Here is a 16,682-nt window from a genome sequence, read left to right on the forward strand (position 1 = left end):
TTTGCGTTTACGCCGTTCACCGTGCAGGATCTGAAACAAAATAATTTAGTAATTCGGACCATTACGCACGCAGTGATACCAAATATGTGTATTTTTTTTGTCTGTGCAGTGTTTGATTTAAAAAATGGGAAAAGTTGGGGTGAGTAAAATTTTTATTAGGGGAGGGATTTTTTTTATATTTTCAAAAAGATTCTTACGATAATTTTTTTTTCTAGTATTAGACTCACCGCAGTCGACTGGCACTCGGGAGGAAGTAGATCTGTTGTACCACAGTAGTCTGGAACACGTGAGGTTGTAGATCCGCTGGACTTGTGTGGCAGATGACACGGGCAATGCCAGGTCGCTACCCTTGGCACGACTCGACCACATAGTTGGCTGAGGTGATGCGTGGTACTGAAGGAAAGAGACAGGACGTAGTCTGGATAGCAGGAGGTCAGGACAGGTGGCACAGGAGCGTAAACAGGAACGTAGCAGAAGGTCAGTAGGCAGGCGGCAAGGTACATGGTCAGGTCATGGAATACTAGGTCTGGTACATGGCAAGGAAACACAGTATAACTGGGCAAAGAAAGATCCGGCAGAGGAATGTGGGAGGTGCAGAAACTTATAAGTGTGTGTCAGGTGCAAACCATAATTACGGGCGCACTGGCCCTTTAAATCTAAGAGCTCCGGCGTGCACCCTAGGAGGCGGGGGCACGTGCGCTGGAGCTGAAAGGAAGAAGCAGAGGACTGAGGTGTGTGACGGGCTGGGGTTCGCATGCCGACGAGTCCCACAATGCGAATGCCAGCCCCGTCAGCTGGGGACGGAAGAGGAACAATGCACTCACAGCCAGAGGGTACGGCCAGAGCCCTAGTTGTCACAGTACCCCCCCCCCTTTGGTCTCCCGCTCCTTTTTGGGCTGAGAAAACATTTGTGGAGACCACGGTCCCAGATGTTTTCCTCAGGCTCCCAGGATCTCTCCTCAGGGCCAAATCTTCTCCAGACAACCAAGAAGAACAGTCTTAGTGGCCAAGATCTCTTTAACCTGGAACACATCCGAGGAACCAGAAAGGGGAGTGGGAGCAGTGTTCTTTTGAGAAAAACTGTTAACTACCAACAGTTTGAGGAGTGAGACACGAAAGGAATTTGAAATTCGCAGAGAAGAAGGCATGTATGAGGCTGGATTAATTCTTTCCAGAACCTCAAATGGACCCAGGAAACGAGGACCCAACTTGTAACTGGGAATCCTGAAACAGATGTACTTGGAGGATAACCAAACTTTGTCACCGGGAGAGAAAGACGGAGGAGATCTTATTTTTTGATCGGCCTGGGTTTTCATGCGAGATGAGATTTGAGACAAGAAATGCTGAGTCTGTTGCCATATGGAAGAAAAGTCACAGACCAGATCAACAACAGTTGGCACACCAATGGAAACAGAACCTAGAAGAGGAGGACAAAGATGATGTCCATAGATAACAAAGAATGGAGAAGACCTCATGGATTCAGAATCCTTATGGTTAAAGGAGAATTTGGCCCAAGGAAGATCAACCCTGATGAGCTGAGAAAAAAGGAAGTAAATAAGTTGCCAGAAGTTCGTTAACCCTCTCCACCTGGCTGTTGGACTGAGGGTGATAAGGCAGAGAAGAAGTCTAGACTAATGTTAAGACAGGAACAGAGAGCACGCCAGAACTTCGATACAAACTGAACTCCACGGTCCGAAACGATATGTTCAGGCAGACCATGTAGACGGAAAATATGTTGCAAAAAATACTTCGCCAGCTGAAGAGCAGATGGGAGACCAGGAAGTGGGATGAAGTGAGCCATTTTGGAAAACCAACCAACTATGACCCAGATGACCGTGTTATTATGAGATGGTGGTAGATCAGTAATAAAATCCCTAGCGATGTGAGACCATGGAGTTTCCGGAATGGGCAAAGGCTGTCCTGCACGCTTCAGTCGAGGAGTTTTGTCACATGCACAGGTAACACAGGAACGGACAAATTCGGAGACATCACGTTCCAGATGCGGCCACCAATAGTGTCGCGAGATTAAAAGTAAGGTCTTACGTACTCCAGGATGACCTGCCAATAAAGAAGAATGACCCAATTTCAGGACTTTGCGTCTCAATCTGGAAGGTACAAAGGTTTTCCCAGAAGATACTTGCAGAAGATCAGCTGGGGCAGCAGAATTCAGATGGTGAGGAGGAATGATATGCCTGGGCCTTGAGTCCAAACCCACAACATCAGAAGATCTGGAAAGGGCATCAGCTCTAATATTTTTGTTAGCTGGATGGAAGTGAATGAAAAAAATTAAATCTGGAAAAGAAAAAGGACCACTGAGCAGACTGTAGGTATAGGAGGTTCTTGTGGTCTGAGTAGATACTGACCCGATGAGAAGATCCTTCCAACAAATGTAACCCCTCCTCTAAGGCAAGTTTTATATCAAGAAGTTCTCGATCTCCGATGGAGTAGTTCCTCTCAGCAGGAGAGAAGGTTTTTGAAAAGAAACCACAGGTTACAGTCTTACCCTTGGAATTTTTCTGGGTAAGAATGGCACCAACTCCTACGGACGAAGTGTCAACCTCCAAAGCAAAAGGTCTCTCTGGATCATGTCTTGAAAGCATGGGAGCAGAAGCAAATGCAGACTTTAAGAGAGAGAATGCCTCTTCGGCCTCAGGAGGCCATGACTTAAGGTTAGAGTTCTTTCTGGTGAGAGCTACAATAGGAGTGACCAAAGAGGAGAAATGTGGGATGAACTGACAATAATAGTTGGCAAATCCCAGAAAGCGTTGTATAGCCCGTAGGCCAGTAGGTCGAGGCCAATCCAGAACCGCGGACAGTTTTTCAGGATCCATCTGCAGGCCTTGATGAGAGACTGTGTGACCGAGAAATGGAAGACTAAATTTCTCGAATAGGCATTTCTCTCCGGAGGCACTGAAGAACCAGACGAACATGAGAACAATGCTCCTCTAAGTTGGAAGAGAAAATCAAGATACACGACCACACATCAAGATACACGACCACACAGGTGTAGAGAAGATCTCGAAAGATATCATTGACAAATTCCTGAAAAACAGCTAGAGCATTACAGAGGCCGAAAGGAATCACAAGATACTCAAAATGTCCATCTCGGGTATTAAAGGCTGTTTTCCATTCGTCTCCCTCTCAGATTCGAATCAATTTAGTGAAGCCCTTTGCTCCCCGGAGACGATCAAAAAGTTCTGAGATCAGAGGAAGTGGACAGCGATTTTTGACCGTGATTTTTTTTGAGGCCCCATACATGGACGCAAAGAACTAGGGGCCTCGGGAGGAATCATCTGTACAACTAGGGGCCTATGATAAGCCATCATCAGACTGCTTACATAGATCAATGTAATGCTATTGCATTACATTGATCTATGAAATCTGTGCTCGATTGCTAAGGGCTGCCAAAGGGAGCTCTAAGCAATCTGAGAGCCAGGGAAGATGCCGAGGACATGGGAAGATGCCGAGGACATGGGCTATGGGTTGCTTCCCTAGCAACCCATAGCCCCCCCGCGATTACATCGCGAGGGGAGCTATGGGACCACTAGACACCAGGGAATGGTGGCATTTAATGCTTAAATGCCGTGATCTGTATAGATCAAAGAATTTGACAGACATAGGAGTGATCTCCGATGTCCGTCATTACCAGCAGATTTCAGCTACTGATAGCAGCGGACATCTCCCGGTCATGACACGGACCCGACCCGCGGGCCCCCGTCATGTCCACCCAGCCGACCCATGACGTACATGTATATCATGGGTTTGGGAAGTTAACTATGCTGTAATTGTAGCAATACAACAATGGTATTTCAAACTTATTAGAGATTATCATCATTTGTATCAGTCTATATCCTTAGTAGGGCCTGCAAGTTCACCTTTCCTATTTCAGGCACATATGCTATTAACAAATTAATATAAGGACAACTTACTGTAATAGGTTCCCCACAGATGAGAGAATTTCATGCACATTTTAGCATCCCTAGCCCCTATTATGGACACAATTAATTCCTGGTAAGGCCAGGACATAGGTCAGTAATAACCTTATTAGGTTTTTGAGGTGGGGGTGGAGACCAAAGTACCTGATGAAACCCCAAACAAAGAAGAACCTATAACCTTGTAACCTAGTAATATGGTAAAAGGGTTATCCAGGAATAGAAAAACAGCTACTTTCTTTTAAACACCGCTCCCTGTCTGTCACGAGGTTGAGTGTGCTTCTGCAGCTAAGTTCCATTGAAGTGAATGCAGCCAAGTTGTAAAACCACACCTAACCTGGAGACAGACGTGGAGCTGTTTTTGAAAGCAATTAGCTGTTTTTTTCTATTCCTGGATAACCCCTTTAAGGCTGAAAAAAGACATGGGTCAGTACTAGGTTTAAGTCCTTGGTTGGATTTAAACCCAGGACCTCAAGTGCTACAGGGACATGGTACAGGACCAAGACTAGTATGTGTCTTCATTGCCAAAAGGATCAATTTGATTTCTGAGGTCATAGAAACAGTGTATAGATTCAAACTACCATCTACATCAAAGTACCCAAATACATACAGTACATATTTACCACTATTGAAGCCATTATTATTTTCATTCAGATATTGGTTTGAGCGAACAAAAGAAGGAAATTTATCTTGGGGCTTTTTTTTCCGGGGATTGGTGGTATTTTTTATCTAATGCCTTCCAGTGCAGCAGAAATAAAATAAAAAAAAACACAGCGAATACTGAAAACATTACCTAAAAATTCCCCCTAGTCCCAATAACCCATTTAAAACAAGCATTTCACATCTGAAAAATGTAGAGGTGCACACCTTTAAAAACATTTGACACATCTATGCTTATCCACTCACCACAAATTAATGTCTTTGCCAGCTATGGGCTAGTGTTTTTGGTGTAAATTATGGGAAATCTGTTTGGTTATGCCCCACTATACAATATCCATAGCTACTGATTTTAAATGTATCTATTAAAAAGATTAAATTATTTTATACTTGTATTAGGATGTTTAAAAATATAAAAACTCTAATGTAAAAATGTGTTAAATATTAAAAATCAGTCTATGGTTTAGAAAACCATACGAGTTGCCCTATAAATGCTCATAAACTTTAAAGATTTGATATCACATTAATATAATTCATACCTTCTGTTACTACAATTGCAGGGAACATTGGCTTTGTTGTTGGACTTATAGGTGCGCTATCCCGAAACGTTGAGGAGATTGTAGTAGCCAAGTCGTCTGCAGAAGCAAACCTGTTCTCTGCTTCTTTATTCTCTTTGGTCTGTTCGCTTTTTGTGCTATGTGTAAAAGGGGAAGGTTGATTTGGATGCAGAGATTCTGTCCCTCTGCTAAAGTTTATATAACTTTGGTCAGCTTGGGTTGTAGATTTCCACAAAGGAGATAGTACTTCCCACACTGGTACTGTTACTGAGGCGTTGTCATTCATCTTAAAAAAAGGAATGTCAGAAGATCCAATTCCATTTGTTAATGTGTCACTTCTATTAGAGTTAAAGCAGTTCCTGTCTATTACACCTGTCAAGAAAAAAAAATTAAAAAGAGTTAGCAAAACTTGTTTTATTTTACAAATTTTTTTGACAATTTTTGGGTTGTTTTATTTATACACTGCTCATAAAAATAAAGGGAACACTTAAACAACACAAAGTAACTCCAAATCAATCACTCAGGAAGATACACTAATTAACAATCAATTTCACATGCTGTTGTGCAAATAGAACAGACAACAGGTGGACATTTTAGGCAATTAGCAAGACACCCCCAATAAAGGACCACTTCTCAGTTGCTATGCTTCCTGGCTGATGTTTTGATCACTTTTGAATGCTGGCGGTGCTTTCACTCTCGTGGTAGCATGAGACGGAGTCTACAACCCACACAAGTGGCTCAGGTAGTGCAGCCCATCCAGGATAGCACATCAATGCGAGCTGTGGCAAGAAGGTTTGCTGTGTCTGTCAGCTTAGTCTCCATAGCATGGAGGTGCTACCAGGAGACAGGCCAGTACATCAGGAGACGTGGAGGAGGCCGTAGGAGGGTAACAATCCAGCAGCAGGACAACTACCTCCACCTTTGTGCCAGGAGGAGCAGGAGGAGCCCTGCCAGAGCCCTGCAAAATGACCTCCAGCAGGCCACAAATGTGCATGTGTCCACTCAAATGGTCAGAAACAGATTACATGAGGGTGGTATGAGGGTCCGATATCCACAGGTGGGGGTTGTGCTTACAGCCCAACACCATGCAGGACGTTTGACGTTTGCCAGAGAACATAAAGATTGGCAAATTTGCCACTGGCGTGCTTTGCTCTTCACAGATGAAAGCAGGTTCACACTGAGCACATGTGACAGATGTGACAGAGTCTGGAGACGCTGTGGACCCTCCAGCAAGACCGGTTTGGCGGTGGGTCAGTAATGGTGTGGGGTGGCATTTCATTGGAGGCCTCATAGCCCTCCATGTGCTTTCCAGAGGTAGCCTGACTGCCATTATGTACAGAGATGAGATCCTCAGACCCCTTGTGAGACCATATGCTGGTGTGGTTGGCCCTGGGTTCCTCCTAATGCAAAACTTCATGTGTCTGGAGTGTGTCAGCAGTTCCTGCAAGAGGAAGGCATTGATACTATGGACTGGCCCACCCGTTCCCCAGACCTGAATCCGATTGAGCACATCTGGGACATCATGTCTCGCTCCATCCACCAATGCCACGTTGCACCACAGGCTGTCCAGGAGTCACCTCATCAGGAGCATGCCCAGGCATTGTAGGGAGGTCATACGGGCACATGGAGGCCACACACACTACTGAGCCTCATTTTGACTTGTTTTAAGGACATTACATAAGAGTTGGATCAGCCTGTAGTGTGGTTTTCCACTTTGATTTTGAGTGTGACTCCATATCCAGACCTCCATGGGTTGATAAATTTGATTTCCATTGATCATTTTTGTGTGATTTTGTTGCCAGCACATTCAACTATGTAAAGATGAAAGTATTTCATACAATTAGTTAATTCATTCAGATCCTAACACATCCTAGTGTTATCTTAGTGTTCACTTTATTTTTTGAGCAGTGTATAATCAGTTGTGGGAGATTAAAGGGGTACTCCAGGCCCTAAGGCATCTTGTCCCCTATCCAAAGGATAGGGGATAAGATGCCTGATCACGGGGTCCCGCCGCTGGGGACCCCCGTAATCTGTCAATCAGCACCCTGCTATCATCAGCATCTGGAGTGAACATCTCAAGTATCATGATGTCGCTGCTCCACCCCCGTGTGATGTCATGCTCCGCCCCCTCAATGCAAGCTTATGGGAGAGGTGTAGCGGCTATCACACCCCTCCCATAGGCTTGCATTGAGGGGGTGGAGGGTGACGTCACACAAGTGTGGAGCCGTGACGTCATGATACTCCGGCCCCATAATTGTGATTCATCAGACCCCAAGCGATGTTCGCTCCGGAGCTGATGATAGCAGGGTGCTGCATGAAAGATTGTGGGGGTCCCCAGTGGCGGGACCTCCGCAATCAGGCATCTTATCCCCTATCCTTTGGATAGGGGGTAAGATGTCTTAGGGACGGAGTACCCCTTTAACTTCATAGAACCAGTCAAATAGAAGCAAAATAACAGTCAGTGACAGGGACATGGAAATAACATTTAAACGGCTTCTCATGTTTTAATTTTCCAGTAACAAAACAAAATACATCCTTTAACTTCAGTAGGCATAAACAAATGCAAAATAAATCCTGCTGTCAATACAAACTAAACACAGTCTTCCCTCTTTGTACAGGTGGCTTACTACCAGCCACCCAAAGAAACAGTGTGCTAAAAAAAAATATTAAACCAGACAAATGTCCCCTCCTGGGGCTACATTCCCCATATTTCAACCAGCTTTTCCTGGATAGGATATGCATTCCCTGAAACCAAGTGGTCACATACAACAGGTAGAGCGACCAATGATGATTCCTGTCAATGTTTTAATATATTTACCTCATACAATATTACATATTAATATTACTATTTTGTAAAAGCTTCAGATCCATGATAATATATATTTTTTTATTCAACTTTTTTTTTTATTTTTCCGATTTAGGAACAAAAATCACTCCATATTTATATTTGTTAAAACCAATATAGGCAAATATCTTAAAAATAATATTTCTTCTTTAATTCCTCTTCAGTAAGACTGTTTGTGTCAATGTACATAGACTGAAAGGCTGGGTTTATAGCTTCCATTTTGTTTCTATATGTTACTAGTTAAATCATATAGCCAGAGACTTGAACATAAACTTAAGGTGCATAAAATAGACATATCTATAATTCCATTCTGTTCAAATGAAATTGGAAGGAGACAGGAATTACTTAAAGGAAAGCTCCCCCCGCACTAATCAATGGTACTGGCTAGTAGTGTGGGGGACGCTGTGCAGTTTGATGCTTACCGTTCCGGGATTCACTGCGCCGTTCGGCCGTAATGTTCGATTTTCAGTGTATGCCAATGAGGTGCTAACTGGCACCAGCCGGGATAACTGGCACTCTGATCTCACCGCCGCCGGCCTCAGCGCCGCCCAGCTCATCAATATTCCTTCCCTCCCTCTTCTCCCCGCTCTGTAATGAAGAGAGAAAGGAGGGATATTGATAAGCCGGGCAGCGTGCGGCCGTGACGTCAGAGTGCCAGTTAGGCCGACTGGTGCCAGTTAGCACCTCATTAGCATATCCCGAAATTGAAGATTACGGCCGAACGGCATGGTGGATCCGGGCACAGTAAGCATCCAACTGGTCAGCGTCCCCCTCACTATCAGCCAGTACTGCTGGTTAGTGTGGGGGGAGCAAGCTGACAGTTTTCCTTTAAAGGGATTATTCAGGAATTGAAAAACAGAGCTAATTTCTTTCAAAAACCACTCTGCGTCTGTCTCCAGGTTGGGTGTGGTTCTGCAGCTCAGTTCCATTGAAGTAAATGGAGCCAAGTTGTAATACCACACACAATCTGGGGACAGACATGGAGTTTTTGAAAGAAATTAGCTCTGTTTTTCTATTCCTGGATAACCCCTTTAATGCCTTACTGATGTCACTATACTACCTGACATTCCTAGTGTTTTGGGAGGTTTTTTTTTAGCTACATTTCCCAGAAATCCCTTTCTTCTCAGAGCAGACAAGGATCAAGGTGAAAGGTGACACCAGTAGAGAGATAACGCTGGAATTACCACCATTCACAGCAGAGATCAGCATACCTCCTCCTATAGAACGACCTCTGAATTCCCTGTAGTATCTGCATTTCATCTGAATAGGACAGCTCCTGTATATTGTTGCCCATGAGTCCTGCTGTAAAGGATATCACTAAATGCTGTTAAAAACATCTCACACAAGATGGCAAGCCCCATAATAATGCACAAAAAAGGAAGTGAGAAAATTACAATTAGAAATAATAAAAAAAAAAACTGTTTTGTTATCTTTCTCTAATCAGAAATATTCCCTAAGCTATTGGTATACATAATACATCTCTGATGGGTAGAAAAACATTTGGACATGTTTCACAGATTCAGAGTATGTTCACACAGGCATTAACTGTGTGGTGTCACATAAAAACAAACAAACAAACAAACACTACATTGACTTTACTGGGTTCTGGTGAACCCCATGAAAAAAATAAGTGATATATCCTTCTCTTAAAGGGGTTATCCAGCATTACAAAAACAGAGATAATAAAAATTAAAAAAAAAACCTGCACCACATTATTCTGCAGGTTGGCAGCTCAGTTTCATTGAAGCGAATGGAGCCAAGTAATAACATCTCATACAACCTGAGGGCAGAGGTGGTGCTGTTTTTGAAAAAAGTAGCTGTTTTCTAATTGGTGGATTATCCCTTTAAGGGGTATTCCCTTTTTTATTATTTTTTTTTGTCTTCAGCCTTTGAGCCCATGATGTAAAGATATTTAAGCTTCTATTACCTACATGCAGTGTTTTGTTCCATTTTCATGCACTGGACCCACACCAGGAAGTGTTGTAGCGCAAATCTATATAATATTATTGTTGTTTCTGACTTTTCCCAAAATTCCATGCAGCCAGACACAATGGGGGTTATTTATCAATAATGGTCTTGCCTAGATCATTTTTATTGTTTGTCTGCATATTTTTGGGCGATGCTGCTCCAAATTTATCATATTGTCGCAGTGACCATGATAAATTTCGCACAGATGTGCACCCAGATCATTATCTACCGCCGCGCTTTCAGATCATGTCTACCCTGCTTCTGAGGAGCTTGTTTGTCTGTGTGTTTGGCTTTATTATTATTTTTTTTATATATAACATGACATTTTATTTAATTTTTTAATACATCAAGTACAAAATGTAACATTTGTGGGCTTTATTAGAACATCTTTCTGTAGTGGAAATACCGTATTTTTCGCCGTATAAGACGCACTATTTCTTCCTCAAAATTGGGGGGGGGGGGGGAAGTTAGTGCGTCTTATAAGGCGAATACACTCCTATCGCGGCGGTCCCTACGGCCATCAACGGCCAGGACCCGCCGCTAATACAGGACATCACCGATTGCGGTGGTGCCCTGTATTAACCCTTCAGATGCGGCGATCAAAGCTGATCGCCGCATCTGAAGGGAAAGTGACACTAACCCGGCTGTTCAGTTGGGCTGTTCGGGACCGCCGCGGTGAAATCACGGCGTCCCGAACAGCTTACAGGACACCGGGAGGGACCTTACCTGCCTCCTCGGTGTCTGCTCCGTGCCGGGACCCCCTGCATGGCCGGCACTCTCCTTCGTCGTCATCACGTCGTCGCGCACGCCGTCATCCAATAGGAGCGGCATGTGTAGCGACAGAGAGCGAGGATACCGGGCAGCAGAGACGTTCCGGAGCAACGGGGACACCCCGGGGATGCGCGACAGCGATGGAGGGCGACATCCAGGGCAGTGGTGACGGGTCCGGAGCGGCGGGTATACGGTACATACAAAGGAGGAAAAGTCTCCCCCTTCAGCCCATATAGACTTTGAGAGAACAGAGGTAACAAGTAAAATTAAAGAAAAGGAAGCATATATAATACCACACAAGCGACAAGATTTAAGAAACTAAATAAAAAAGAAAAGAAACAATTAGTAACCAGTAGGAACATATCATTTGTACCCTTTCTATTCCAAGTAACTCTAGTGTTCGCATGGAGGATAGGAGCAAACCGATATATAAAAAATCATCAGTGGGGATAAGCATACACATACCCGACATATTTATAATTGAACTGTGTTGTGAGTACTTTGTAGCCATACATCCCACTTGGAAAGAAACTCATATTCTTTATCCAATGCAGATGCTACCTTATATTCATGCCAACAGTTAAGATCAGGGGTGTGGAAATAAAATAAAAAAACTACTTGTCCAAGGGACTAAAGCGGAACACAATCTACTTGTCCCTCAAGAAAATCCACTTGTCCTGGTAGATAAAATAATTTCGACCAAAATAGTCTGATCCACCCCACTAGACCACCAGGGATTGATATAAGTAAGATCCCTTTAGACACTGCTGTAAACTTAGACAGCAGTGATCAAATGGTTTAATGGCGGCCACGGCGATCGCAACATGCCAGTCTATTAGCGGCGGGAGAGCTGTAGCTCCTTTTACACCCGAGGGAAGCCCAGAAAAGTCTAGATGTTACTTTTTGATCACCTTATAAAAAATTTCTCATATGAAGTGACCAAAAATGAGCAATTCTGGACTATTTTTTTTACATTTGCACCGTTCACCGTATGGTTTAATTAACATTATATTTTAATAAACACCTACATAGGAGACTATACCTCAAAGAGGTAAGTAATGTGCATGATAGAAGCACCACCAAAAATACAGAAAAAATTATGCACTAATAAACAGCAAATAGAAAGAAAGTTAACAAAATCTTTATTAAAGTGTATCATCGATTAAAAACAATAGTACATATACATAATAAAAACAAGGCACCGAAAAAGACTACAGATAGGTAGGTGGGGACTGGAACTAAGCATAAAAGAGATAATAAACATGAGTATGAGGTCAAAGGGCAATAAGAATAAATGTCAAAAGTAAAGTCGCACCAAAATACTGCTAGACGCAAGCACGAGGGCAAGGAGGGAATAAGCAAAGGGACCAAACCCAAGGACCAGAGGGAACAAGTATGCCAGACCTTACCTACCAACCCCAACGATCGTTTCACCACTGAATGGCTGAATGGCCACTGGTCCTTCGGTTTGGTCCCTTTGCTTATTCCCTCCTTGCCCTTGAGCTTGCGTCTAGCAGTATTTTGGTGCGACTTTACTTTTGACATTTATTCTTATTGCCCTTTGACCTCATACTCATGTTTATTACCTCTTTTATGCTTAGTTCCAGTCCCCACCTACCTATCTGTAGTCTTTTTCGGTGCCTTGTTTTTATTATGTATATGTACTATTGTTTTTAATCGATGATACACTTTAATAAAGATTTTGTTAACTTTCTTTCTATTTGCTGTTTATTTGTGCATAATTTTTTCTGTATTTTTGGTGGTGATTATATTTTAATAGCCTGGACATTTCCACATGTAGCGATACCACTGTTTATTTTTGTACATTATTTTTATTTAAAGAAAATTGGAAACTTTTATTAGGAAAGGGGCTTATTCACATATATACGCACTTTTAAAATACTTTAATCACTATTTTTCAGTCTTCATAGGAACTTATGTGTTACTGGGGGGGTGTTCTGCTTCTCCAGTTTATGTGCTGCATTTTGTGTCAGAAAATGCTGGAAGTTGCATTTAGTTACTAGATAACTACAACTCCAAGCATGCCCTGATACAGCCTATGGTTGTGTGCGTGTTGCAGCATGTTGCACTGTATAGTATTACAGTTAAGGTTATTGTGTAACATGCTGGGAATTGTAGTTTTGGTCCGTGTCAGCTGCAGAGCCATAGGCTGTGTCAGGGAATACTGGGAATTGCAGTTAGTAACTACAACTCCCAGCATGTTACACTTTATAGTTCTACAGTTCAGGTTATGGTGTAACATGCTGGAAGTTGTAGTTTTGGTTCGAGTGTGTTTGCGTGTTTGTGTGTTTATTGGGACATTCCTAAATGTATATAGGATTTTTGGTAAGACCATCATTTTAATTGCTGTGACTTTCCTCAACCAAGAAACCCCCAATCTTGGGAGTTGGGATGTAATTTTCTTCAAATCTGCTAGAAGTGTAACATAGTTAGTAGTAATTAAATGTGAGGTAGGGTAAGTTAGCGTCACTCCCAGATAAGGGATAGAGTCTTTAACCCACGGGAATGGAAATTTTGATTTAAGAGCATTAACTATTCTCTTGGGCAAGCCTAGATCAAGAATTTCCGATTTGGACGCATTGATTTTGTAATATGAGATATTACCAAAAGATTGCATGTCACTGACAATATTGGGGAGAGACTTTAAGGGATCCCTGCAAACCATAATCACATCGTCTGCAAATAACCCAATACGATGTTCGATCCCACCTATTTCTATCCAAGAGATTAACTCATTGGATCTGATCCTCTCTGCTAGGGGCTCCATTGCTAGGGCGAATATAAGAAGGGAGAGGCGGCATCCCTGACGCCTGCCATTGGAAATGGAACATTTTTGTGACATAAACCCAGCCGTGAATAACGATGCTGAGGGACATGTGTATAATGCTAGAATTGCGTTTTTAATTCTGTCTGAGAAGCCGAATTTAGATAAAACTGCCACCAGGTAACCCCAGTGAATCCTGTCGAATGCCTTCTCCACATCAAGAGTCAGCAGCAACGAAGGCATCCAACAGGACTCCACACGGTGTATCAAATTTATAAAGTGTTTAGTTCCGTCTACTGTTTGTCTTTGTGGTATAAAACCAACTTGGATATTTTAATTAACAATGGGAGAGTATTACTAATTCTGTTTGCCAAGATTTTGGAATACAATTTTAGGTCGACATTTAAAAGCGAAATTGGCTGGAAGTTTTCCGGTCTGTTAGGAGGTTTACCCGGATTTGGCAAGGTGACAATAATTGCTTGCCGCATTTCAGGTGGGACTGATTTAATTTTAATTTTAAGAAAAATTTATGTCTAAAAGGTCTTCAAAGAGAGTCTCCCTCACATTTCAGCAGTGGCTTACCTTGCCGCAGGCCAGGACAAAAAAAAATGATTGTTCATGAGACGGAGGTTTTAGTTGAACAGGTATTTTTTTTTTAATTTTATGTTAACCTTTCATTTGAATTTTTTTTATTTTGTTATCATCACTTTGTCAGATATTTTTTTAAACTTGGGCACATGAAATTGTGAGATGTTGGCCATTGCTAACAATCTAATTGTTTCTTACATCTTTACCATTCCTTTTTGTACCTTAAAAAACATATCTAATTGTTTCATATGGACAACTGCTTTATTTTTCCTTTGCATGTTTTTTTTTTTTTTTTTTTTAACTTTTTATGTCTTTTAAACATTCTTATTCTCTACCTTATTCTCACTCTCCCACTCTTTCACTCTGGCTAAAGATTTTTTATTTTTGGCAAATAGACAGGAGTAAAATTTGCGCAAAAATCGAAAACACACAGATAATAAATTTGTGACCACCGCATCCGCCACGTCAAAAAATGATCTAGCAACACTAAAAGGTCAAAATGACGGATTTTAGAACTTTGAAAAAAACGCAATTAGCGCAGAAATAACAGAAATTCGCAAATGTAGACAAAAAAAAGCAATAGAACACAATGATAAATAACCCCTAATATGTCATAAGTCAAATGGTCTCCAGGGGGTGTGGCTATGCTGCAGTGGGGGAGTGAAAGGCAGGGTGGAAAAGATTTACCAAAGAGATGCTATCTACCTACCCACTGCAGTATAGCCATTAGCTTGGTCCTACAGAGTTCCTTTAAATGAAATTAGTCCTACAGAGTTCCTTTAAATGAAATTAGTCCTACAGAGTTCCTTTAAATAAGCTTAGTCCTACACAGTTCCTTGAAATGAGCTTAGTCCAGCAGAGTTCCTTGAAAGGGGCTTACCAGGACATTTCTATGAAGCACATGGTCTATACAAGGCATGAACCAGACATCATACCAGAGAAACAGGTGCCAAATGAAGACTGAATGTGTACAAAATATTAATATTTGAAAGGACCTAGCTATGATGTTTACAGTAAGAACAGGGGGTTTCAATGATGGTGGTCACAGACTTGCCACCAGTTGTTATGCCAAGTTGCCTTTACAGCAGCTGCATAGCATGGTGTTGGGTGATCCTGCTGAGATCTGTGCAGAAACCTAAAATGGCAGACGTGCTCATACTGGGAAGATCTGACTGTAGTTTTCCTTGGTGGATTTTTATTAATAGCTATTCATTTTCATATTCACTTGGAAATTGTCACGATGCCGGCTGGCAGGAGGTGGATCCTCTGTGCCAGAGAGGGATTGGCGTGGACCGTGCTAGTGGACCGGTACTAAGTCACTACTGGTTTTCACCAGAGCCCGCCGCAAAGCGGGATGGACTTGCTGCGGCGGTAGTGACCAGGTCGTATCCACTAGCAACGGCTCAACCTCTCTGGCTGCTGAAGATAGGCGCGGTACAAGGGAGCAGACAGAAGCAAGGTCGGACGTAGCAGAAGGTCGGGGCAGGCAGCAAGGATCGTAGTCAGGGGCAACGGCAGGAGGTCTGGAACACGGGCTAGGAACAAACAAGGGAACGCTTTCACTAGGCACAAGGGCATCAAGATCCGGCAAGGGAGTGCAGGGGAAGTGAGGTATAAGTAGGAAGTGCACAAGTGGAAACTAATCAAGGTAATTGGGAAGATTGGACCAGGCACCATCATTGGTGCACTGGCCCTTTAAATCGCAGAGAGCCGGCGCGCGCGCGCCCTAGGGAGCGGGGCCGCGCGCGCCGGGACAGGACCGACGGAGAGCGAGTCAGGTACGGGAGCCGGGGTGCGCATCGCGAGCGGGCGCCACCCGCATAGCGAATCGCATCCCGGCTGGAGGCGGTACCGCAGCGCACCCGGTCAGTGGATCTGACCGGGGCGCTGCAGCAACGAGGATGAGGCGAGCGCTCCGGGGAGGAACGGGGACCCGGAGCGCTCGGCGTAACAGTACCCCCCCCCTTGGGTCTCCCCCTCTTCTTGGGGCCAAAGAACCTGAGGACAAAAAACTCAATTTTTCCGTGATGAGGTCCGAGGCACATTAGGAGGGGTTCCGTGCGGTAACGCACGGCACAGTCCAATCTTTCATTGTTAACACAATTGATGTAGAGGGGTCTGGCGAGACTGGTCACAGGGACGTTGAACCTGTTGATAAGAGAGGCCAAAAAAAAATTTCCTGCAGATCCGGAATCCAAGAAGGCCATAGTAGAGAAGGAGAAGGTAGAGGCAGATATCCGCACAGGCACAGTAAGGCGTGGAGAAGCAGAGTTGACATCAAGAACTGTGTCACCTTTGTGCGGAGTCAGCGTAAGTCTTTCCAGGCGGGGAGGACGGATAGGACAATCCTTCAGGAAGTGTTCGGTACCGGCATAGTACAGGAAAAGATTCTCCATGCGGCGTCGTGTCCTCTCTTGAGGTGTCAAGCGAGACCGGTCAACTTGCATAGCCTCCACGGCGGGAGGCACAGGAACGGTTTGCAGAGGACCAGAGGAGAGAGGAACCGGGGAGAAAAAACGCCTCGTGTGAACAAAGTCCATATCCAGGCGGAGCTCCAGACGCCATCCGGAAAAACGCAA

At 43.5% G+C, this 16,682-nt stretch overlaps 1 protein-coding gene across 1 annotated transcript in view; it reads right to left on the reverse strand.

Annotated features, from left to right (window-relative positions):
• Positions 1 to 16,682, reverse strand: part of CORIN (corin, serine peptidase) — a 300,775-nt gene that overhangs the window by 143,311 nt on the left and 140,782 nt on the right. The window contains exon 3 of the mRNA XM_056557481.1: positions 5,129 to 5,518. Coding sequence (XP_056413456.1) covers positions 5,129 to 5,518 — 390 coding nt within the window. The remainder of the gene's footprint in view (positions 1 to 5,128; positions 5,519 to 16,682) is intronic.

Source organism: Hyla sarda, chromosome 1 (genome assembly GCF_029499605.1).
Source record: "Hyla sarda isolate aHylSar1 chromosome 1, aHylSar1.hap1, whole genome shotgun sequence".
NCBI lineage: Eukaryota > Metazoa > Chordata > Amphibia > Anura > Hylidae > Hyla > Hyla sarda.